The sequence below is a fragment of the Pleurodeles waltl genome, chromosome 1_2 (genome assembly GCF_031143425.1).
Source record: "Pleurodeles waltl isolate 20211129_DDA chromosome 1_2, aPleWal1.hap1.20221129, whole genome shotgun sequence".
Classification (NCBI taxonomy): Eukaryota; Metazoa; Chordata; class Amphibia; order Caudata; family Salamandridae; genus Pleurodeles; species Pleurodeles waltl.
Window position 1 is genome coordinate 68,473,814 of NC_090437.1, and position 25,754 is coordinate 68,499,567.

Genomic DNA, 25,754 nt, shown 5'->3' on the forward strand with positions numbered 1-25,754 from the left:
ATGGCTCCAGACATCAGGTGGAGGTAAACAAGCCCTTTGTGTGAGGCCAGGGCACAGCCTTTACAAATGCAAGTGTCCCCCGCCTCCCCTTCTCTCAGCCCAGGAAGACCATTCAATATGTACATGCACCTCTGTGACACCTTGTAGGAAGTTGGCTCTGTATGTGCTATTTCAAAGTAAGGAATAGCATGCACAGAGTCCAAGGGTTCCCCTTAGAGGTAAAATAGTGGTAAAAAGAGATAATACTAATGCTCTATTTTGTGGTAGTGTGGTCGAGCAGTAGGCTTATCCAAGGAGTAGTGTTAAGCATTTGTTGTACATACACATAGACAATAAATGAGGTACACACACTCAGAGACAAATCCAGCCAATAGGTTTTGTATAGAAAAATATCTTTTCTTAGTTTATTTTAAGAACCACAGGTTCAAATTTAACATGTAATATCTTGTTTGAAAGGTATTGCAGGTAAGTACATTAGGAACTTTGAATCATTTCAATTGCATGTATACTTTTCAAGTTATTCACAAATAGCTATTTTAAAAGTGGACACACTGCAATTTTCACAGTTCCTGGGGGAGGTAAGTTTTTGTTAGTTTTACCAGGTAAGTAAGACACTTACAGGGTTCAGTTCTTGGTCCAAGGTAGCCCACCGTTGGGGGTTCAGAGCAACCCCAAAGTTACCACACCAGCAGCTCAGGGCCGGTCAGGTGCAGAGTTCAAAGTGGTGCCCAAAACGCATAGGCTTCAATGGAGAGAAGGGGGTGCCCCGGTTCCAGTCTGCCAGCAGGTAAGTACCCGCGTCTTCGGAGGGCAGACCAGGGGGGTTTTGTAGGGCACCGGGGGGGACACAAGCCCACACAGAAATTTCACCCTCAGTGGCGCGGGGGCGGCCGGGTGCAGTGTTAGAGCAAGCGTCGGGTTCGCAATGGAAGTCAATGAGAGATCAAGGGATCTCTTCAGCGCTGCAGGCAGGCAAGGGGGGGCTTCTTCGGGGAAACCTCCACTTGGGCAAGGGAGAGGGACTCCTGGGGGTCACTTCTGCAGTGAAAGTCCGGTCCTTCAGGTCCTGGGGGCTGCGGGTGCAGGGTCTTTTCCAGGCGTCGGGACTTAGGTTTCAGAGAGTCGCGGTCAGGGGAAGCCTCGGGATTCCCTCTGCAGGTGGCGCTGTGGGGGCTCAGGGGGGACAGGTTTTGGTACTCACAGTCGTAGAGTAGTCCGGGGGTCCTCCCTGAGGTGTTGGTTCTCCACCAGCCGGGTCGTGGTCGCCGGGTGCAGTGTTGCAAGTCTCACGCTTCTTGCGGGGAGATTGCAGGGTTCTTTAAAGCTGCTCCTTTGGATAAGTTGCAGTCTTTTTGGAGCAGGTCCGCTGTCCTCGGGAGTTTCTTGTCGTCGTCGAAGCAGGGCAGTCCTCAGAGGATTCAGAGGTCGCTGGTCCCTTTGGAAGGCGTCACTGGAGCAGAGTTCTTTGGAAGGCAGGAGACAGGCCGGTGAGTTTCTGGAGCCAAGGCAGTGGTTGACTTCTGGTCTTCCTCTGCAGGGGTTTTCAGCTAGGCAGTCCTTCTTCTTGTTGTTGCAGGAATCTAATTTCTAGGTTCAGGGAGAGCCCTTAAATACTAAATTTAAGGGCGTGTTTAGGTCTGGGGGGTTAGTAGCCAATGGCTACTAGCCCTGAGGGTGGGTACACCCTCTTTGTGCCTCCTCCCAAGGGGAGGGGGTCACATCCCTAATCCTATTGGGGGAATCCTCCATCTGCAAGATGGAGGATTTCTAAAAGTTAGAGTCACCTCAGCTCAGGACACCTTAGGGGCTGTCCTGACTGGCCAGTGACTCCTCCTTGTTTTTCTCATTATTTTCTCCGGCCTTGCCGCCAAAAGTGGGGGCCGGGGCCGGAGGGGGCGGGCAGCTCCACTAGCTGGAGTGTCCTGCGGTGCTGTGACAAAGGGGTGAGCCTTTGAGGCTCACCGCCAGGTGTTACAGCTCCTGCCTGGGGGAGGTGTTAGCATCTCCACCCAGTGCAGGCTTTGTTACTGGCCTCAGAGTGACAAAGGCACTCTCCCCATGGGGCCAGTAACATGTCTCTAGTGTGGCAGGCTGCTGGAACCAGTCAGCCTACACAGATAGTTGGTTAAGTTTCAGGGGGCACCTCTAAGGTGCCCTCTGTGGTGTATTTTACAATAAAATGTACACTGGCATCAGTGTGCATTTATTGTGCTGAGAAGTTTGATACCAAACTTCCCAGTTTTCATTGTAGCCATTATGGTGCTGTGGAGTTCGTGTAAAACAGACTCCCAGACCATATACTCTTATGGCTACCCTGCACTTACAATGTCTAAGGTTTTGTTTAGACACTGTAGAGGCACAGTGCTCATGCACTGGTACCCTCACCTATGGTATAGTGCACCCTGCCTTAGGGCTGTAAGGCCTGCTAGAGGGGTGTCTTACCTATACTGCATAGGCAGTGAGAGGCTGGCATGGCACCCTGAGGGGAGTGCCATGTCGACTTACTCATTTTGTTCTCACTAGCACACACAGGCTTGTAAGCAGTGTGTCTGTGCTGAGTGAGGGGTCTCTAGGGTGGCATAATACATGCTGCAGCCCTTAGAGACCTTCCCTGGCATCAGGGCCCTTGGTACCATAGGTACCAGTTACAAGGGACTTATCTGGATGCCAGGGTGTGCCAATTGTGGAATCAAAAGTACCGGCTAGGGAAAGATAATGCAAAAAGTTTGGGGAATGACCCTGTAAAATGGGCCAGGTTCAACATCTTCCCAATTAGGAAGTTGGTAACGGATGAATGGCTTGCAACTGTAATTCCAGTGACAAACCTTTGATACATTTTATGTATTGCAATTCGGAAGGAATGGCCTAACAAGCCCCTTCCATATTGTGATTTGGTAATGATTGCTAAATCCATTTTGCAATTTGGAAAACCGTTTCCAAATTGCAAAATGGATTTGTACATATGTAAAAAGGTTTTTGCAGTCGCCAACCAAGTATTTAACAGAATCAGAGGATTTGCAAGCGCAAAAAAAAATTCTTCTTCTCCTGTTTTGAAAAACAAGTTCTTTGTAAGCAAAACTTGGTGTGGATAAACCTACCTACTGTTTAAGTGGTACTATAAAATGCTCTGCACCTTAGCAGGGCACCTGCAAGACCTTTTGCCACAGCAGGCAAAATTAAATGTTGCCCCTCCTTGTGTACCATCCACTCATGTGACACACTCCTAACAAATGTAACAGGGAGACACAGCATGTCGTTCTATTTTATAATGCTATCAGTGGAAAGACTCAACTTTCCCTCAAAGCACACTTAAAGCACCTTATGTTTTGTATTCCAAAGTTCTTGTGGTAGTGTGTGATGTCAAAGTTTCAGCTTTCCCCTGAGACATAAGAAGCAAACTTTGTTTAGTATATGCATATCAATTCCAGAAAGGCTTTGGATATCAGTTTTTAATTGGTACATTTTTGACTGGTGGGGGAGGGGGTACTTTACCAAATAGGGAATTTGAAGAGCAGAAGAAACATTTGTCATATAGTTTATAATCCTCACAACTCGCAGCGACTAACATTAAATAATAAGGTCACATGCTATCAATTTCAATTTTTTTAACTGGTACATTTTTGAGAGGTGGGGTTTATGTTAACTAAATATACAATTTGAAGAGCATCAGATACATTTATCACATAGTTCATAATCATTACGTCTCACAGCGACTAACATTTAATAATGAGATCACAAAGATCCCAAAAATACTCAACATTTGTGTGCACCTTCGTTGAATCACGGTGCACAACACAGCACCTCTTATGTGTAAAATCTCAACCTTGAGTCAGAGAACCAAACCAAGACTAATATAGGTTTGCTTTCAAAAATTGTACTTATGAATGTTACAATTGCTGCATTCTAAAGTTTAGGATTGGTAGCTGGTAGAATATGGTAGTGGGCTTTATGTGGGCTTTATGTGGGAGTCACCCCGTAAAAGTTGATGAACACACACGGTCTTGTACATTAGTTGGTGTTCACATTCCCCTTGTGGAGAATTTCCCAGACTGTAAACACAGATTTAATTCTGTTTAAAGCAGATGTAAGTGCACGTGCAGTAGAGGAAAAAGAGGCACAATACACATTCAAAATTGCTACATTATTGGTTATTGTTTTCATGCAATGATCCCTGTTTCCCTCCTCCCACCCTAATTCCTCAAGTGTTGGTATGTTCAACTGACCTTTGTGGTGAATAACGGCTGTGACCATTGTAGTCCATTCTGGATGTGTTCTGTAATATGCGAGAGTTGAATAAATAGCCTCGTCAGGTGTTATTTTTTTTTAGTTAGATGTTGCACTTATATTACAGAAGTGAGGGCCCCCATTCATACACCTGCATCAGGGCAGTAGTGCTTTCTTCAGCCTGGCAGAATAAGTCCCTTAAAAATAAATCCTTTGAGATGCCCTCTTGTTGAGTGATCTCACCCAACTGTGCTAGCGGCGCACTTTCTGCATGACTGTGGGCATCAAACAGTACAAGCGAACATAATTTGTCCAACTAGGGACTATATGCTCTATAATAAGGGTGTAGGTGCCTGGTGCTGGGTTGATTAAATGGTTCCACAGAAAATAATATAAAGTGAACCTACAAGAAAGCTGAAAGTAGACCAGTGTAAAAAGTAATTGTTTGGGTTCAAAATGTTGACATGTGCTTGTGTCTTTTGAGATTGATGCCCTCATTTTTTACTAGTATCTTTGCAAACTGAAAATACATTCATTTTACACTGAAAGAACATTTCCTTCCCAAGCCTATCCCATTATCTGTGCATTTGTCTCAGGTACCTTGTCCCTGACCTGCCAACTTCCAAGTCACTGTTCTCTCTATAGGATACTTCCTTTCTTGGCCTTCCCAACCCTGTTCCCAAGCCAGTATTCCCTCTTTTATCCCTTTACTGACTCCCCCTATTTCCAAACATTGCTCCCTTTCCCATTGCATTCCTGACCCAACTCCTTTACTGTCACTTTTCCTTTTTGACCCACCACAATTTGCATGGTTGTTTCCCCTCCCTTTCCTTCATGTCTGACCTTGTACCACCATCCTTGATCTACCTCTTAACCTGCAGTGTTTCTAAAGCCCCCTCCTTTTATGTTTCCCCGGAGGAGTTCCCCAGGATGAAGGATGACACAGAAAGAGTGCACTGGTTTGTAGCACCTACATTACTGCAGGAGATACACAGCTTGAAGAGGTATTCAGCACAGAAGAGGAGCTTCTCTTTCGGGCACAGGAGCTACCTCAAAAACACTCTTCCCTTTTACCAGTCACACTTTCTGTTCCTGCCCTAGAGGAGGCAATTACTTCCTTAGCCAGGTCACTCTGGGGTCCCCCGTCTCCGTCTCTACTGAGCATGCTATGTCTAGACTTAACACTTGATCTGTCCTTACTTTTCCACCACTTTTCTTGGCCTACCACGCTATCTCAAAGTTCATAATGGCCTCCCAGCCAGAGTTGTTGAGTGTGGAACTGAGGAACCAGGGGCGAGATGTACAAATATATCTGGCCACAAAATACTCGTCACAAATTATGTCAAGTATTCCTGCGACCAGAAAAGTTTTTCAAGAACCTACCTATGTACTAATAGGTCAGTTCTAAAAAATCTGATTCATTGTGGGTCACAATCTGACCGCCCCTTTAATAGTGATTAGGTCGTTAATCACAGCCCACTGCTATTCTACGCCATCAAGGGGATGGTGGGCTGCTGTGGCCTGTGTCTGTGATTGCCTTTCAATAAAGTACATTTTTTTCTTTTTAAATTCAGCCCATTTCCCGTAAAGGAAACAGGACTGTGTTTAAAAAGAACATGTCATTTTCAATATTGGTTGTTTAAGAATTTGTGCATTTCCGTGGACCACTGTTACTCTTGAACAAACTTTTTGCTTTACATTCCCGATTCACATTCATAAAGGGGAAGAGGTCCCAACAGTTTTAAAAGTTTAATATTGAGAACAGTTGCTCCCCACACATGCATTATGTTTGATTAACATTAGATACCGGCTGCATTTGGAAGGGACACCTACAAACACTCTTTCCAGATGCTGAATGAGTATCTATTGGCAGTCCCATTTTAGGAGTTGGAAAAAACGTTTCCAATTTTCAAAAAGAGAATAAGCACATAAGAAAAAACATTTTAACAGTCTGAAACACTAAATTGGAGTGTGTAGAGCCATTAAAATGCTAAGTACATCTGGCCCTAGGTTCATGTCCTGGCCTTGGATTAACATGCTGCGAATCTGGCCAAATTACTTAATCTCCTTGTGCCCAAAAAGAAAGAAAATGTACCATACTAGATAAAACTACAAAAAACAAACACAAAATTAGGTCTAATGTGTACACACAATGCTTTGCATCAACGAGGCCTGCAAAGTGAGGGCGATTTCAGAGATGCAGTGATTGTAAGTAATGAAGGGCCACATGTATGAACATTTGGCATTGCGATTTCCTAATTGCTATTACATGTGAATCACAATTAGGAAATCACAATTCCAAATGTAAGAAACTCCATTGCGTTTTTTTGGCAATTCCCGGTGGGTCGCAAATAGATTGACCTCATTAATATTAATGAGGTAGGTTGCAATTTGCGAACCAATGGAAATTACAAAAATCACAGGGATGATGGTCTGTTTCAATTTAATTTTTTAAAGAGTAGGCAGTGGCCTGTGGGACCACTGTCTGCTCTTAAAAAACGTTTTTTGCATGCAATCCCAAATGGTAAGGGGTCGCTTGGGTACGCTGTCCCCTTTGCGAATGGGTTATCACCAATTTGAAATTGGTGCTAACTGTGATTGTTTTGCTACTGCATTCATAGTCACAAAACAATCATACATACTATTAAGATTCGGTATTAGGAAGGAACGCCCTGAACACTCCCCTTCCTAATACCGAATTGCAAAACCCAAATTGCGATGTGGTAACAAGTTACTGAATCACAATTTGGGCTTTGTACACCCCAAAAAGCATTTTTCTAGTTCTGCGAATCGCCTGGTTTGCCACTAGAAAAATGCTTTGTACATGTGGCACAAAATACTTTAGAGGCCAGGGTGACCCTAAAGCAGTGGCATAACGAAACCTGAGGCCCCCCCTCTGCAAAGGCCCTAGAGGGGGGCCCCTTCCCTCTGGGCCCTGTCATGGGCCTGCTGCCCATGCACAGTGTACTGTGCTTAGGGGTCATCCCGCACTGCAGGGGCTGCTGAGGCCATTGTTATGCCACTGCCCTAAAGGAAAGAAATGAGATGGAGTTCATGACCTGGACAATGCTACGTCAGAGGTTGTCTTGATCTTCAATAGTCTACTGTGAGATTATACCTCTATGCATGTCAATACTGATGCGGATCAATATCAGAGAAACAGTAGTTTGCGGAAGGTGGCTAGGATAGATTCCAAAAGGCCTAGAGACTCTTTGTGAATATACATTCAATTTATAGATGTATGTGATATTTGGAATTAATCCGGGTGTATACTGCTCCACTCATTGCACTCAGCTTCAAGATTAAGGTTAAGGTTCAGTCATAACTTTTATGTAAAGTAGATATTTTCTCTTTGTTTTTAGCTCCTGTTATTACCATAGCACCAAAAAGAATCCACAATACCACTGGGGCTCAGGTGCACCTCTCCTGCGAAGTGAAGGCTGTTCCGACTCCCATCATCACCTGGAGAAAGGTATTGGAACCTCTGACAGCATATTCATAACATGCAAACAAGAAGCAAGTAGAAGAGTGTTTAGAAAGCATTTGTCGGCAGAACTTTAATTAAATGAATGCATAAAATGTAAGTGTAAACGTTAACATGTACTGAATGTGGAACAACTGCAGATACTTTAAATATTTCGAGTACTTCCCTTTGTTCAGCCAATCAATCAGTCGATCAATCAAATCAATTAGTCACGTTTATTTCTGAAAATTATATAGAATTTTCATAAAAGATGCGTGATGCAAAATGCAAAAAGTATTACAAATTTCATAAAAAAACACAATTAAAATTGTTTAACCAGAAGTGCTATTTTAAAATCTCAGGATGTATAAAAGAATATAAAGTGCGTGTGCAACTGTCTATTCAATAATTTAATAACCATGTTTCAATTTGACACTTTTCAGGTAACAGAATCTCCCAAAGGAATTAAGCTTCTGGAAGAGTTGCCCGGAGACCGAGTAAATATGGCTGTCCAAGTTCGAGGTGGTCCTTCCAGACACGAAAGCACGGGCTGGGTTCTGGTGAGGTTTTACATGTTCTTATAAATCTGGTAGATTGCTAAATGACTTTAGTCTTAAAGTGCTAGACACTAAAGGAAATGGCGAATAGTAAGTGTTTATTATGCAAAGTTAATAAAAAATCATAGCATGCATTAAATAATTTTGCAAATGTAGCTGCCCCCATTTGTTACATAAAAGCCATTAAAACCAGACCATATATTAAAGTAGCGTTGCATACGTAGCTTCAGTGGATTACATAACCAGCATCTGCAATGCAATAGGTCTCACATTTGTGAGAGTTAGAACTATTGGCGTTGTAAATGACAATGTCTTTTACCTATGTGTTTTGGTTTGGAGTGTAGTGGATGTGTGCCAGGTGCCACACCAACCCTCCCAGGCCTGTCGCTGCAGGAGAGAGGACACAACAGCCCGTCATCTTGGGAGTCGTTTTTTTTGCCTCATTCCTACAGACTGACTGTGATACACTAGAGATGCAACCATTTCTAGTGTGTTTACCTAAACTTTTATAGCACCAAACAAGTCACAAAGAGGCACCTTTGTGGCATTTAACCCAGAGAATGAGGGGCCAAAAGAGTTAGGAGCAAAGAAGAGGGGATAGCCATATATTTCTGTGTGTTAAACTTTTAAAGGAATTATTCCTCTACATTGGCAATACCAGCCTAATATTTAAAAACATTGTATATAAAAAAAATAACAGAAGAGGTAGCTTAACTGCAAATGAATAATAGCGAAGATGTTTTTTAAGAATGGCACCTGCTTTGCAGCGCTATGAAATGGCAGAAGCTGTATCCCCAAGCACTATATAAAAAAAAAAAGGGTTATTCCCAGACTACCCCCAAAACGCACCGGACAAAGAACCCTAGTGGAGAGGATGTGGCCTAAGGGCCGGAGCTGCTGAACTTGGAATTGGGGAACACGGTTTGAGACTTGTCGCTGGCTCAACATCCTGTGATTCTTGGAAAATCCCTTAATCTCCCCTTGCTACCAAAAATGAATGTGTAACATAACCGGTGCGCATGTAAAGTGCTGTAATACCTTTATATTGAGTTTGTGTTAACTGAACTCTATTTGAAGAGGCCCAATTTACATCCACAGGCTAGATGTTTTTTGCTATCAAGCTTGAGGCCGTGAATTGCTTGGGTCTGGAGTCACGACTCCTTTTCCACCATTTTGGAGACAACACCTTTTGCCATCTTCTTGCCTAGAACTAACCTATGTGCTTCGTTGGTGACCCCACCGGAGTTATCTAGAGCACATGCTATTGCCTAGTCTACTCAAGTCAGTTGGTTAATGCACCCACTGCAGAGGTATTGACAGAATGAAAATGCCACAGATTACAATCCTGACATTGCTTTTTCATCTCTTCATTTCTGCAAGGTTGATGCAAATTAATTATAGCAATTTTGTTAAGAATGGCACCTGCTTTGAAAGAGCAGGGCCTGTATTACCAAATGCTATATAAGACAAGCATTAGTAAATGCATTAGGCTTCGCCAATGCTTTTTACAAAAATTAGAAGCACAAGGGTTCACGGGAGATTAGGTAAACAGTGCAAGTGCTGTGCTTGTTTACCTAATCTCCCCATGGCTGCACACATTTCAGGCATGCATTTTAAAGGCAATCTTGATAGCTCGAAATGTGTGCAGCCACGGGGAGATTAGGTAAACAGCGCAAGCGCTGTGTTTGTTTACTGAATCTTCCTGTGGCTGCACGCATTTCAAGCGTGCATGTTAATGACAATCTTGAAGTCTTGAAATGCGTACAGCCACAGAGAGATTAGGTAAACAATCACATTGCTTGCGCTTTGCAGGGTATGAATGCAGCCATGGAGAAATTAAGTAAACATGCAGAGCACAAGTGCTGTGCAGTGTACAGCACATTACAGAAGCAGAACGCAAGTGCTGTGCTGACAACAGATTAATAAAGAAAAAGTCCTGCGAAGAGGAAAAAGACAGTATTTGGGCCTCGGGAACTGATAAGCGCAAACACATTAGGAACAAGCAATGATAAAGGCAGGAAATATGCTACAGCCAATGAAACAGATTAAATGTAAGTGGCAAGCACAGGAACCAATGAAAAGCAAGGGAAAAGCAAGGGCAGGATGTAAGCCCCATTTTAAGATTTATATTGAATACAAAAGATCTCACAAGCACAGCACAGGCGCTGTGCAGGCGAAACCTAAAAAAATGAGTTATTCCCAGATTACCCCCACACGCACCAGATAAAGAACCGTAGGGGAGAGGATGTGGGTTAGAACCAGAGTTTCGGCGCTGGCTCAACATCCTGTGATTCTGGGCAAATCACTTAGGTGGTCATTCTGACCCTGGCGGTCAAAGACCGCCAGGGCGGAGGACCGCGGGAGCACCGCCGACAGGCCGGCGGTGCTCCAATGGGGATTCCGACTGCGGCGGTAAAGCCGCGGTCGGACCGGCAACACTGGCGGTCTCCCGCCAGTGTCCCGCCGCCCCATTGAATCCTCCAAGGCGGCGCAGCTTGCTGCGCCGCCGAGGGGATTCCGACCCCCCCTACCGCCATCCAGATCCCGGCGGTCCGACCGCCGGGAACCGGATGGCGGTAGGGGGGGTCACGGGGCCCCTGGGGGCCCCTGCAGTGCCCATGCCACTGGCATGGGCACTGCAGGGGCCCCCGTAAGAGGGCCCCTACAAGTATTTCACTGTCTGCTGCGCAGACAGTGAAATACGCGACGGGTGCAACTGCACCCGTCGCACAGCTTTCACTCCGCCGGCTCGATTCCGAGCCGGCTTCATCGTGGAAGCCTCTTTCCCGCTGGGCTGACGGGCGGCCTGAAGGCGGCCGCCCGCCAGCCCAGCGGGAATGTCAGAATTACCGCCGCGGTCTTTCGACCGCGGAACGGTAACCTGACGGCGGGACTTTGGCGGGCGGCCTCCGCCGCCCGCCAAGGTCAGAATGAGGGCCTTAATCTCCCCGTGCTACCAAAAATGAATATGCAATGTAACCGGTGCTCATGTAAAGTGCTGTAACACCTCTGTGTTGAGTTCGCGCTTACTGAACTTAATTGAATTTACATCCCAAGGCTAGATGTTTTTTACTATCAAGCTTGAGGTCGTGAAGTGCTTGGGTCTGGAGTCATCACCCCTTTTCCAGCATTTTAGAGACAACACCTTCCACCATCTTCTTGCCTAGAACTAACCTGTGTGCTTGGTTGGTGACCTTTCAGAGGTTATCAAGAGCACATGCTATTGCCTAGTGTTAAGCTCTACTCCAGTCAGTTGGTTAATGCAACCACTGCAGAGGTCTTGACAGAATGAGAATTTCACAGATTACAATCCTGACATAGCTTTTTTACCTTTTCATCTCAGCAAGGTTGATGCAAACTAATTATAGCGATTTTGCTAAAAATGGCACCTGCTTTGCAGTACTATGAAAAGGCAGACCCTGTATTGTCAAGCACTATATTAAAAAACAAGTTATTGCCAGACTGCCCCAACACACACCAGACAAAGAACCCCAGGGGAGAGGATGTGGCATAAGAGCCAGAGCTGACGACTTTGGAGCTGGGGAACACAGTTCGAGTCTTGGTGCCACCTCAGCATCCCATGATTCTGGGCAAATCACTTAATCTCCCCTTGCTACCAAAAATGAATGTGTTCTTGTGTAATGTAACCGGTGCTCATGTAAAACGCTGTAATACCTTTGTGTTGAGTTCGCACTATATAAAACTGCAAAATAAATAAATAAAGCGCTCCAATACATTAGTGTCGAGTTCGTGCTACATAAAAGTGCAAAAAAACTAATAAAAAAGCCCCGCAGACATCGCAAAGAAACAGCAAGATGCCTGAGACCAAGGAAGACGGGGAAACAACATACTGCCATGAGCGAAGTGGCGTGTCAAAAGAATAAATAGTGCTCCACACTAAGGTACAGTCCAGATCGTGCAATATTCCATGTCACAGGGTCAGTCTCCAAGGTGGTAACAAAACAGCCTCAAGGCGGGACAAACGTAAAGCATTTACCAACGACATCAAGGATTTTTGAAAGGCAGGCCCAGTAAAGAATGAAAGTAATGGGTGTTAGATGGGCATGGTTAAAAGCCTCAGAATAGATTACAGCATTTCGAGAAGAGCAGCACTTGTGCACTGCTATGCTTGACCTAAAAACTATGAAACCAAACATTATTTAGATATACAGTGTATGTGAACACAGTTCGTGTTCCTTCACTTTTTTGTGCAACTTGGATTACAAATGTTGTAAAACAACAATTCTGTATAGTGTCAGTTAGATTAAAACATCCAATAATAACCTGTCTGCAGAAGCGAACACTTTGTTGATTCCAGAACACTCTAAACGAGCACCTTCTTTCCCTCGTGAGACCCAGGCAGATACAGAGTAGGTGGACAAAATACTCCTCTGCTGCATGACACAGGCTGCATATGAGTGGTTGTTTATTCCGTAGCCAGGGCACAACGTGGGCATATCCAGGGAGGAGGCCAAAGCCGTACCCAATAAAGGACTCCTTTAACTGCTTGGACCATCCAGCATCCAGATGCAATTGAAGTTTAAAGGCTTTATATTAGTTTATTATGGGCCAAGCATGTGATCTAGTAGATAGAGATTCTTTATCGTTAACCAAAGAGATTTTTTTGATTATCCCATGTATTCATTTTTTAAAGGATCCCTGCATGAGGGATGAGGGATGAGTCCCATACTGCTCGGATCTTTAAGTCATCAATTAAAGTGTTTAGGTAAAGACTGGATGGCATATTTTGATTATTTTGAATTTCGTGCCAAAGGGCCTTATTCAACGGATTGCCCACTGTTGATTTTATTCTCTTCTGGATTTTGATGTACGCCCAATTTCTGGAGATTAATTGATTTACTAGGCCAAACTCAAGTTTAAACTGAGCTGAAGATGCATTGAAGGGATGAAGATAGAGGAGCCTATATAGGTTTCCAGCTAAACCTTTAGAAGTGGTATAAACTTGGATCATGCAGGGATCTCTGAAGTGTTCGAAATGCCAGGGTTAATGCACTGCCCTTCCTTTGTAGCTCCTGCCTATGTTGTTTGAAGCAGCCTTTATCATCAAACAGCACGCTAAGATATTTGTAGGTGTCCACCGATTCCAGCCAGTGATTATGTAGACACCACTGATCTTTTTTATGTACCTCACTGCTCACCAGCATAACTTTGGTTTTCTTTTGATTTACAGTCATGCCGTTGTTCACTGGAGAATGGCAATACATAAACAGGTTACGTTAAGGAGAACACAACTATGCTGTTGGTTTTCTTGGTGAACCATGGGATTAAATTTTTTTTTCAGAATGTGTACAAATGCGAAAAAGCACTAGTTATAAAAATAAAAGTGTTAAATGGACACCGCCATCACATGGTAGAAGTCCTATCGCCAAAGAATTTGAATCATTCTGAAAATACAAAACTCTATGAACAATTTGGAGCTTCACAGATGGAGCAGTTGTGTTATTTTACCTTTGACTCTGTGCATGCAGACTGTTGGCTTATTTGTGTATGCCATAGGTATACTTCTGAGTTCCTGGTAACTCGCCCATTAACTCTTCCCCACCTCCGAGAGTTATTGCTAACAGGAATTAGATACAGGATTCTGAGACTTCCTTTAGAAATGATGAATTACCTGTGAAATTGGTAAATATTATCCAGAGTCAACGGCTTATTGCTCTTTTTATTTGTTATTTTCACCTGCACATTTCAGCTACTTTTAGCAGTGTAAGTCAATGTTTCTACAGTGTTCATGTGAACCTTCTAATCCTGATGGGGCTGGTTACTCTTGCTACTCTAGGTAGGTACGTTTAATTAAGGCCTTTGTGCTACCTATCCAATACTGATTCCTGGTTCAGTCTTTTTCCTCTATTTACGTGTAAAAACTACGAAGGGATACAGGGAGTGCAGAATTATTAGGCAAATGAGTATTTTGACCACATCATCCTCTTTATGCATGTTGTCTTACTCCAAGCTGTATAGGCTCGAAAGCCTACTACCAATTAAGCATATTAGGTGATGTGCATCTCTGTAATGAGAAGGGGTGTGGTCTAATGACATCAACACCCTATATCAGGTGTGCATAATTATTAGGCAACTTCCTTTCCTTTGGCAAAATGGGTCAAAAGAAGGACTTGACAGGCTCAGAAAAGTCAAAAATAGTGAGATATCTTGCAGAGGGATGCAGCACTCTTAAAATTGCAAAGCTTCTGAAGCGTGATCATCGAACAATCAAGCGTTTCATTCAAAATAGTCAACAGGGTCGCAAGAAGCGTGTGGAAACACCAATGCGCAAAATAACTGCCCATGAACTGAGAAAAGTCAAGCGTGCAGCTGCCACGATGCCACTTGCCACCAGTTTGGCCATATTTCAGAGCTGCAACATCACTGGAGTGCCCAAAAGCACAAGGTGTGCAATACTCAGAGACATAGCCAAGGTAAGAAAGGCTGAAAGACGACCACCACTGAACAAGACACACAAGCTGAAACGTCAAGACTGGGCCAAGAAATATCTCAAGACTGATTTTTCTAAGGTTTTATGGACTGATGAAATGAGAGTGAGTCTTGATGGGCCAGATGGATGGGCCCGTGGCTGGATTGGTAAAGGGCAGAGAGCTCCAGTCCGACTCAGACGCCAGCAAGGTGGAGGTGGAGTACTGGTTTGGGCTGGTATCATCAAAGATGAGCTTGTGGGGCCTTTTCGGGTTGAGGATGGAGTCAAGCTCAACTCCCAGTCCTACTGCCAGTTCCTGGAAGACACCTTCTTCAAGCAGTGGTACAGGAAGAAGTCTGCATCCTTCAAGAAAAACATGATTTTCATGCAGGACAATGCTCCATCACACGCGTCCAAGTACTCCACAGCGTGGCTGGCAAGAAAGGGTATAAAAGAAGGAAATCTAATGACATGGCCTCCTTGTTCACCTGATCTGAACCCCATTGAGAACCTGTGGTCCATCATCAAATGTGAGATTTACAAGGAGGGAAAACAGTACACCTCTCTGAACAGTGTCTGGGAGGCTGTGGTTGCTGCTGCATGCAATGTTGATGGTGAACAGATCAAAACACTGAAAGAATCCATGGATGGCAGGCTTTTGAGTGTCTTTGCAAAGAAAGGTGGCTATATTGGTCACTGATTTGTTTTTGTTTTGTTTTTGAATGTCAGAAATGTATATTTGTGAATGTTGAGATGTTATATTGGTTTCACTGGTAATAATAAATAATTGAAATGGGTATATATTTTTTTTTGATAAGTTGCCTAATAATTATGCACAGTAATAGTCACCTGCACACACAGATATCCCCCTAACATAGCTAAAACTAAAAACAAACTAAAAACTACTTCCAAAAATATTCAGCTTTGATATTAATGAGTTTTTTGGGTTCATTGAGAACATGGTTGTTGTTCAATAATAAAATTAATCCTCAAAAATACAACTTGCCTAATAATTCTGCACTCCCTGTAGTGTGAATGTTACTCCTGTCATGTCTGCTGGTGTAAGGCCATACCTCTCAGACCAAGAATCCGGTGGATGGATGGTGTTGCTTCTAGAGATAGTATATAATTGCAGCATAGTCCTTCTTAATGGTCACCTTTACAATCGTTATGAGCGCAGACTCTCACAGGTACCTGCTACATGTAAGTGGTTGGGATTTACTTAATCTGGGACCCAGCGCTCTACTTAGAACTGGTTAGGGCTCCTGTCAGTGTTGCTAACACGGTAATATACACAGCTCTGTCATTGAATGTAAATAGTGTTCTTGAAGCACTATCAGGAGGGTATGGATTTGAAATTGGGTGCTGTAGTTCAGCATAGGTTGTGTGTCTCCCATAAGGGGCCCCTATTCCAATTTCTGGACCTATTTAGCACAAAGAGAAACTCCCAAGAGAATTCGAGATTCTTCCAAGTTGTGAAGCAGGGCCTCAAGTGGGCCAAGATCTTCCAGCCTTGCATCCAGCAGAAGATGTGCACAGCTTGAAAGCTCACAGAAGAGAAGTAAGTTTGTAGTATGGTCATTGCCTGTAGTGTTTTTCAAGGTGCGCAGCTTCGAATTCCTCCACGAGTCGTGATTAGAGTAAACTTTCATCCCTTGGGTCTCCCATGCAAGGAATTTTCGTATGTAGAATTTAAGGCACTGTCTAGTGAATGGCATTTCGGGAATATCATCTCAAACAAAGAAGAGTAGGCTCAAACGAAAACTGTAAGTCTCATCTAACATTGTTCCCAAGCACTGTGCCCGAACCCTGAAATAAACTCAAAGAATCATCTGAAGGCTGGTGGAGCCAGTCCATGGAGTCTGCCCTGCAGTTTGCCATATATACTGACAGCTACCATAAAATTGACTCTGGTGAATAACGATGCATTTGCCTGCACAGTATCTCTGAGCCATGAGTTTGCCTGCTATCCGTCTTTTGAAATAGATGGATAGATGCACTATTTATTGACCAAGCTAACCTAAGGACTAAGAAGGAAAGACTTTAGTTATGTTTTGGCTAATGTCGAGCAAGTACCACTAGAATAAAGCATCGAAGTGTAATCTTTGCACCTAACATTCACCATAAATATCCCATCGACTAAAACGAAGTGCCCATTGCAATGCAGGGATTGTGAAGCCTTCTTTCACTGCAGTGGATGCACTTGGATGATACTTAGAAAAATGGCTTTCCGCATCTTGCATTGTTAGTGTTGGCATTGTCTGGAATGTGAAATGTGAGCACTGCAGTGACTGGGTGTGGTGAGTGGTGGCTGTTTCACATATGTTATGGCATTTTTAGTTTTAATATACACATTCGTAGGAAGCTTCATGGCGCTGTCTTGGTGACTAAACAACAAATAAGGGATTAAACTTAAACGTGGATAAAAATACATAAACATCACAGTAAGCTGGTTTCAAAAGATAAATTATTGCAAGTTTTGAGGCATTTTGGAAATCCAAGGAGGCAGGAGTTTGTGTACAATGAAAACATTAAGAGAGATCTAGCTCCTGGCAGTAGTACCGGAAAAAAACTATTACCGTAGGTCAGGGTTCTAGAATTGGGGACACATGGAAGGGCTTGGTGCGCTGAAAGTAAACATCATCCTAGAGTGTGCCAGTTGAATTTGGGGGCTATGAAATTGGGAACCTTTTGAAAGGTCATGCTATTGGTGATGATCATGTTCTTGAAAAATACTCTGCTGTGGGTGTGTAGCCTTTGCAGTGCCGTAAAATTGGGGTGATCTGCTCACAGGTCACCATGTTGTTTACTACTTCTGCTCCCTCATCCACAACCATATTTTTTTTACAGTACTTAGCTGTGTTTTCCACTGAATAGATCATATAGTTAAAAGGACACTTCTTTCACTGGCTATTGAACTAGATTTTGAATTGGTTGTGATAGGCCTGCCATTCAGGCTGCTATCTGATCACTGTTGTTCGGCCTTTATATGGTGAATACTTTTTTTCAAGTCGGATCTTGTGTCCATGCCTAGCACTTCCTGAGGTCTTTCAAAGCCAACATTTAGAGTTGGCAATATACCTGATTTTCAAACCCCCTCTAGTGGACCAATAATACTGCTATTAGTATTGACGCACCTCCATTTGTTCATTCACGCTCATTGATGGCACTGGGTTGCTGGTGGATGGGATGGAATTTAGCCCTGAGTTTTATGTCGGGCTCCTACGCTGTACCCCATGTTCATGATCTCTGCTAGTGCAGCCCCACTGGCACTTAGCCCTCACAGCCCACTCTCTGTAACTGCATTCTGCTCCCCTAAAAGCTGTTCAAGTGGTATTGTTCTCCCTCTACTTCAAACTATGCCCTGGCCTTCTTGCTATAGCGTGTGGATCTTATGTTCTCTCTATCCACCTACCATCCTACACAGTCATCCCTTGTCCATGACTGTTGCTGTTGTCCCCTTACACGCTAACGTAACAATGTACATGACTCTTGGTGTCAGACCCCGATCAGAGAGCCATGGGGCACATAGGAGATACTGGGCCCAACCGAGGTGGTTGCGGCCTTTTACTCCTGATGTCATAGGGCCCACTCTATTACGGATCCTGCTCAAGTGAGATCAGCACCCCCTTCTGCACCTGACTGTCAGTTGGGTAGCATAGCTCAAGCAGTAAAGGCTCCTTTGGGGGAAGCTCAGATACAGATCAGTGAACATGATGCATAACTCAATGTGTGAGCAGGGCGAACACTAAATCAATGTCTAGTCCAATACTTGTTTTTATATGAAAAGAAGTATTTTAATTCTAACTCTACACATGCAAACGTAAACGACATTCAGAAAGCAATAACACAATCCCTTTGAGATCAGGTCTCTAGTAGCTATGCAGCCACTCTCTGTCCTCCCACCTCTAGTGCAACAGATTCGATGTTATTCCCCATTCACTGTGCCAATGGTACCACACATCACCCTTTCATATAGTGTATTTCTTGAGAGCTCACATGCGTTCAGCACAGGTTTCCACCAAGCACGCACTTCCACATAAACATGATGTAGGCAAGGGGTGAGTTAAGCACACAGCATCAGAAGTTTTACAAAAGTGAGTGAGCCTGTAGGACTCATACAAGTGCCACAAGGTAAAAATGACCTGTTCACTACTACTGATCACTACATGGTATGCTGCCACCACTGTGCTTGTGGTGCTTACCTCCTGGTGAAGGCAGTAACCTTCCACCACTATGCAGGTAGCACCTTGGTCACCCCTCCTGTTCCAACAAAACCACAATCCATGAGACAGGCCTATGTCATGGCACACATGCATGATCTGTGTTCATCTATGATAAAAAGCCAGCATTAGGAATCTAGACAACAACACAGTTCGGAACTCAGGGCAGAGGTACACATCTCTCACCATGCAGAAGACTTTTCCGCCCCAACAGTGGGATATCACTTCCTACACCATGTAAGGATAAACTCCTTGAATGTAAATTGTATGACCTCATTACTTAAATACTAGAGGAGCAGATATTACCCTTATTCAGTAAACTCATCTGTTCTCTTTGGAATCTGAAAACTTTAAATGTGAATGGGTAGACCATGTAATTAGTAGTGATCACACACATTCCTCTATTGACTCACCAAATATATCTTTCAGTGGTTTTGAGAAATGTAGATGTCCTTACCAGGAAAGACCTTCTGTATAACGTATTAAGACTAGGAATAGATTCTAAGGCTATATTCTTGTAACTTTTACCTTTGAAGGTCATTGCATTGCTGTTTGCTGAATACATGTTTATTTTTGTCAGTGATCAGAGGAAACAGTATTATTCAAATTGTTACATAATATATTATTATAGTAAATATTTTTAAGCTTTTGGTTTCCTTTCATTCGACAGCATGCAACTTTATTTTGACCCTGCATGCATAGTACTACAATGAAATAATTCTCTCAAAGAACTGTATAGATTCTGAGAGGGATGTTAATGTGCATTCATTTTGCTTTTGCCTCTGCAATGTACAACCTGATGATGCAGGACATGCTGCTTAGTTTTACACTAAGTGTTCCCTTCATATTTTTTTAGTTTTACATTTCATTTCTACAGAATTTTTATTTGATTCTTGTTGCAAGTGCATTTGCTGTCTTCTACCTCAGGACCGATTTGGCAGGCAGCTCTCCAACCACAGTTTTTGTGCAGAGTGATGCCCCCACTGCAGGGTAGCCTTCATCTTGAAGTGCCCACAGCAGAGTCACAAAGAGGTGTGAGTTATCTGCATCTGGCAGTTGTCAGTCCAACTGAAAAACTGAAAGTGCGTTCAAGGAAGAAAAAAGGCTAAGCCTCACATAAAAAGGTCCGCTTCACCTTACACAACATAATCTACAGTCTCAAACATTGCCCCTACCGTCTACCATAGGGCAGTGCTTCTGGAAGTCTAATTGTCTAATCAGCAAGCTCCTTGTTAACAAAGTATTAATTGAATTTCTATAGGGAGCCAAGTCACCATTCGCTTCATCTCATTGTCTAGATCGTCACCCTCTCCCCACAGAAATGCAAGCAATACACTTTAGCTATCTGGAGACGCTGCTTTACCATCCACATTGCCCATGTCAAACCAGAGGCACCCAAATGGAGCCACTTTGCTTTTGTAATTATTAATGCAACCCTGTCTTGAGGATGAACTTCACAAGACATCCACACCAGCATTTTTAGTGTTTGCATTTGTTACCCATATATTTTCATAAATTGTTATGATCTTGAGGTTACTGCTTCCTATGAGTGCAGTCTAAAGCTCTCGTGTATGCACTCAGCTCAGCTTTATGCCATTCTACATCACTTTTCTCCACTCTAAGACACACAATGAAACTATCTTCATGCCACTCCACCACACTTCACTCCAGTGTACTTCACTACTCAACTGCACGCCACTCCACTCTATGCAACTCTATGCCTCTTGACTCTACAACACTCTAGACCACTACACTCTACCACACTCTACAATACTGTGTTGAATGCCACTTTACTCTACAACACTCTACTTCACTCTATGACATTCCACTGTACTCTACTATACAACACTTTCCGACACTCTACAGCACGCCACTCAACTCCACTGTATCACACATCACTACACTCTATGGCACTTTACTACACTGTATGATAAGCCAGGTCACTGTACTCCACTCCACACCACACTACTGTACAACATAACACTCTACTGTATTATAGTTTATTCAACTCTATCCTATTAGAGTCCACTGAACTCCACTCCACTTTACAATACTTTTGTCCACTGTGTGCAACTGTTTGACACCCCACTCTTTGCTGCTCTACTGTATGGCACCCTACTGTACTCTATAGAACTCCACTGTACAAGACTGTACTACATTCTATGTCACTATGACAGTTTACTCCACTGTATACCCATCAACTTTACACCACTATTCTGCACTGTACTCTCTAGGATCCGCTGCTCCACTCTGCACCATGACACGTCACTCCACTACATGACAAGGCACTCCACTCTACAACACTCTCCTACACTGTATGACACTGTACCAGTTTCCACTGTATGACACACCACTCTACGACACTACACTGCATGATACTACACTGTACACTGCGCTGCTGTACTAGACAACACTCTACTCCACAACTCTGGACTATACAACACTATATTGAACTATACTCCACTGTTTGTCACTAAATTGTACAATACTCTTCACCACTCTATGCCACTGTACAACGGTGTACTTGGCGAAACCCCACTCCACGACACTGCAGTCAACGACACTGCACTATATGACACTCAGCTGTAATCTACGACACACCACTCCACTGTACAAAACACCACTTCACTCTATGATACTCTACTCCTCTATGTAACACACCACACCACTCAACTCCACTGTATAACACTTTACTCTACTATACGCAATGCCACTGGACTCTACTTCACTTCACTCTGACGTAGGACTCTCGTTATTTGAACAAGACTGCTGGATTAGGGGAGGCAGCACCACCACTTGTGGGTGACCTTTTACCACACCAGTTGGCAGCTGCTAGCATCACCTCACCGAACCCAAGAAGAAAAGGTGACTTGTGGCAGCCTATCGCAAGACACTCTAGTGACCTCTCAGGGAAGTCATGGTGAACAGGTCTCACCCCTTTGTTTCGTTACCAGAAGCTCTCATACATAACCACAGAGGCAAATGAAGAGATGCAGGGGGGGTTTTCGATATATCTATTGAAAAGACTGCAATCTACGATAAATTATATGAGCTGCAATTATTAAGAAAATGAGGCATAACAAAATTAGGATTGTGAAGATTAGAGAGAAAAAGATGAACACTCCCAACATATTGCAATGAACATGTTTTTAGAATTCCTACCTAACACCTAGCATCTAGCTTCAAGTGAGAGCACAGGGGCGATAGCCCAATCTGTCCATACTCAGTCCATGAGAGGAGCATCCACCCCCATTACCTTAGAAGGAAGGTCTGCCCTTCGACTCCTTAGCTGGCTTGCAGAGACAAGGCTGTAGTCTTGCTGGAAAATGGCGTGCAGCATAGATGGAAATCTTGGTCGACAGGATCCCTCTCAACCCCCACTTGGCCTATATGGTGTTTTATTGAAAAGCATATTTTTGTTCTGTGAAATAGACCTGATGTGGGCATGTGCCTAAGTGCTAGACCATGTGTGTGCTCTTGTGGCGACAATGCCAAACATTATCTTGTGTTGGTCTTGTACTGTTCCCAACCTTGGTCAGGAACACAATGAGAAATGTTGTGAATAATAATAATAATAATAATAATAATAATAACGCTCTCGCAGAATAGCAGCTGATTAGGAAAAACAAAACATCGTCGCTGAAAAGCAAGCTATTCTAAAATGAATGCATAAGAATAGAGCATAATATCTAGGTAAAAGAGCACAGGCTGCAGGCCTAAGCTAAGCTAAAATATATGTCCCCGAGCAAGGTACTAAAATGAACCCACGACAACTCTATTCCACTCTACAACAATAGACTCTATGACACTACACTATACAACACTATCCTTTACTATACTCTACACCACTACACTTAACAACACTCAATTAAAGGACACTTGAGACTATGGGCCTTATTTAGATCTTGGCGGAGGGAAATACTCTGTCACAAACATGAGGGATATCCCATCCGCCATAGTACAATGCCATTATTTCCTATAGCGATTGTAATACTGCGGACGGCATATCCATCACATTTGTGACGGAGTATTCTATCCACAAGATCTAAATCAGTCCCTATGATTTGAAACACATTTTTATTAAAAAATAAAAACCATTTAAATATAATTAAAAAAAACAAAGGTGAAACATAAGTTATAATTGGGAAAACTTGATTTAAACTGTACAAACATTAGAAATTCTAGAGTTATAGGGCCAGATGTATCAAGCGTTTTTTGCATTTGCCAAACGGTGAGAATGGTTGTTTGTGAATGCAAAAATGCCTTTCAGTATGTATGAAAGACATTCGCTATGCAATGTTAAGGAATCGCTAAAATAGCGATTCCTTAAAATTGCGAGCCCATGTAGAGAATCGCAAATCGCGATTCTCTAAATAAGAAATCCCTAATAAGGAATCCTTATTTGCAATTTCTTAAGCACATGTATCAAGCTTTTCCTTAATGCAAATTGAGCATTAAGGAATCACAATTACCGACAAGTAAAACTTGGTGGTAACCATGTGCAAATATTAAAAATGCATTAAAAATGCATTTTTAAAATTGACATGTAACGCACACATGCCCCTTTGGCATGTGTGCACCTTACATGTCCTAAACTATTTTTTGGGGTGCAGCAGAGGGGGCCTTAGTCCCCCAGCACCCTGGGGTTTTGCATTTCCTACATTGTGAATTCCAGTTAGGAATTCGCAATTTAGGAAATCCAACAAAAATCGCAAATATGGGCCCTACAGGCCCATAGATGCGAATGGGCTCAGAATCGCTATTTGCCATTCGGTAATAGCATTTGCAATTTTTAAGAAATCGCTATTACCGAATCGCAAATATGATACATACCATTTTGCGAATCAGAAATAGATATTTCTTAAAAATAGCTATTAGAGAATCGCAAAGTGGTTTGTTCATACATCTGGCCCATAGTTACATCTTTAATTTATAATTTACGCATCACCAGTTATAACTTAAATGTATAATTTGCGTACCACCTTCAATTTACTGTAAGTCACACACCTCCTCACACAGTCTTGCCCCCTCACTCGCCACAGTACATTAACTATACCATGCCAATCTACCATGCTCTTTTCTACTGTGTATTCACTGCATCACTCTCTCTCTTTTACCATTTTTCTCCCCTCCCTGTTTCTTCTCCCCATTTCATTCTACTCTCTTTAGTTTCAGGTTTGGCATCCTCCTTTTATGACCTCCCTTTCTTAATGACAATTCTGTCCCTTCTCATCTTTTATGCCTCTTCAACCACCTTCCCCTTATTCACTTTCTTCTTCTCTTTCACGTTTTCGTTGTAATGCCCTATTTATGTTCAATATTGCCCATTAATTTTTCTCTCTCCAGTTTTATATTTTTTTAATCTCCCTTTCTCCACCTCCATCCCTACTTCCCATGTACCTTTCATCCACAATCTTGATCTCTGTCCACTTTCTAACAGCTAACCTTTTGCCGTGAACTTGATGAACTAAGGAAGAGCTTAGGGAGACACAAGTAGGAACAGAACCACTCAGTGCATGAGGGAAGAGAAAAATAAAATAAAAAACTATCATAAAGTGAACAAAACATGCCCAGAACACATCAGTGATTTCCCACGCTTGCCCTATTTGCCTATTTCCTGTCTTTTATAAAACAACCAGATGGCTTCTACCTTTACCCACAACCTCAAAAGCAAATTCAGGGAAGCTTGCACTGCTGATGCCCATTTGATAAGTGTTCTATGCTTATTCTACAGCTTTTTTATTACATTTTTCTATGCATTCAGGCAATTTCTTCAAATTGACAGATAGAAGTTTCATAAGGGTGTCATTCAAATTGTCAATAAATCAATATTTCTTAACGTTTTTCAGGCAAACACGCCTTTTCTTCAGGACTATATTGTTCTTTAAACAGATATTTATGTAAAAATTCATTATCACCAAAATGTTACATCTCTTTGTTATTTCACAGTGCAATATGATAATATCCAGGAGCCTAATTTGTTGCCTTTTATAAACCACTGTGAACAATCAGCCATTCCGTTTCAAATAGCCTAGCAAGGTCAGATTGGCCATTTATTCTGTGGAAGAATTCCTCAAGGGGGTTTGAATCTTTGAAGATGAATTGTTAAGTCTTGGCTACCAAACATCACTAGTTGTCTGTTTACAAAAAGACCAATTGTCAGTCCGCTGTGGATTTGGAACCCACCTGTTACTTGCCATTAGTTGGCTTTAGTGTAACTCTCATTTGTTTGCTTTTTATTTGTCAGCGTATGTGGTCTTTCCTTCCTCTTCTTGTGTTTCTCTTTCCCCTAGACAATGGCTTCATAACATGTACTCTTCCACTGCTTACTTTTTGGAACTACTTTTTAGTTTTTTGTCAAGCAGTCCATGAGAGTGAATGTGTTTTCCAGATGTCTCCCAAGTGTGCTTCTTATCCCCTCTCAGCACTCCGTATGGCTAGAGCGAGCCATGTGCTTCTTCACACAACTCTATAGTGCTCACCCCGTGCGTTTCTCAGCTCTACATTCATCTCTTTCGCCCATGTAACTTCCCCTGTGCCCTGTGGGTTGCTTCACCCATCCACACTCTCTGGGTTGCTTCTACCCCCTGCCCCCTGTGTTGGTTCAGCTCCACTAGTGTTTCCTCCCCACCTTCCATGTTTCTTCACCCCCACCCATGCACTCCATAGCGCTTCCCCCACCTTTGCTCTTTGTGTTGCTTCCCTCAAACACTTTTGGAAATATAAAAAAAACAGCTTTTACATTATTTTTTTCTTTACCAATCAGAAAAGTTCCAGTGTCATAGCACCTTTTATGTTTTTTGTTTACTCTTGAGCTATTCTGCACAGCATCGGGTACATTTTTAAAAGTAATAGGT

The 25,754-nt window shown here is 42.9% G+C and overlaps 1 protein-coding gene across 1 annotated transcript in view; it reads left to right on the forward strand.

Annotated features, from left to right (window-relative positions):
* The window catches only part of IGFBPL1 (insulin like growth factor binding protein like 1), a 102,665-nt gene that overhangs the window by 63,405 nt on the left and 13,506 nt on the right, over window positions 1–25,754 (forward strand). The window contains exons 2-3 of the mRNA XM_069236465.1: window positions 7,587–7,696; window positions 8,131–8,247. Of these exons, the coding sequence (XP_069092566.1) occupies window positions 7,587–7,696; window positions 8,131–8,247 (227 nt within the window). The remainder of the gene's footprint in view (window positions 1–7,586; window positions 7,697–8,130; window positions 8,248–25,754) is intronic.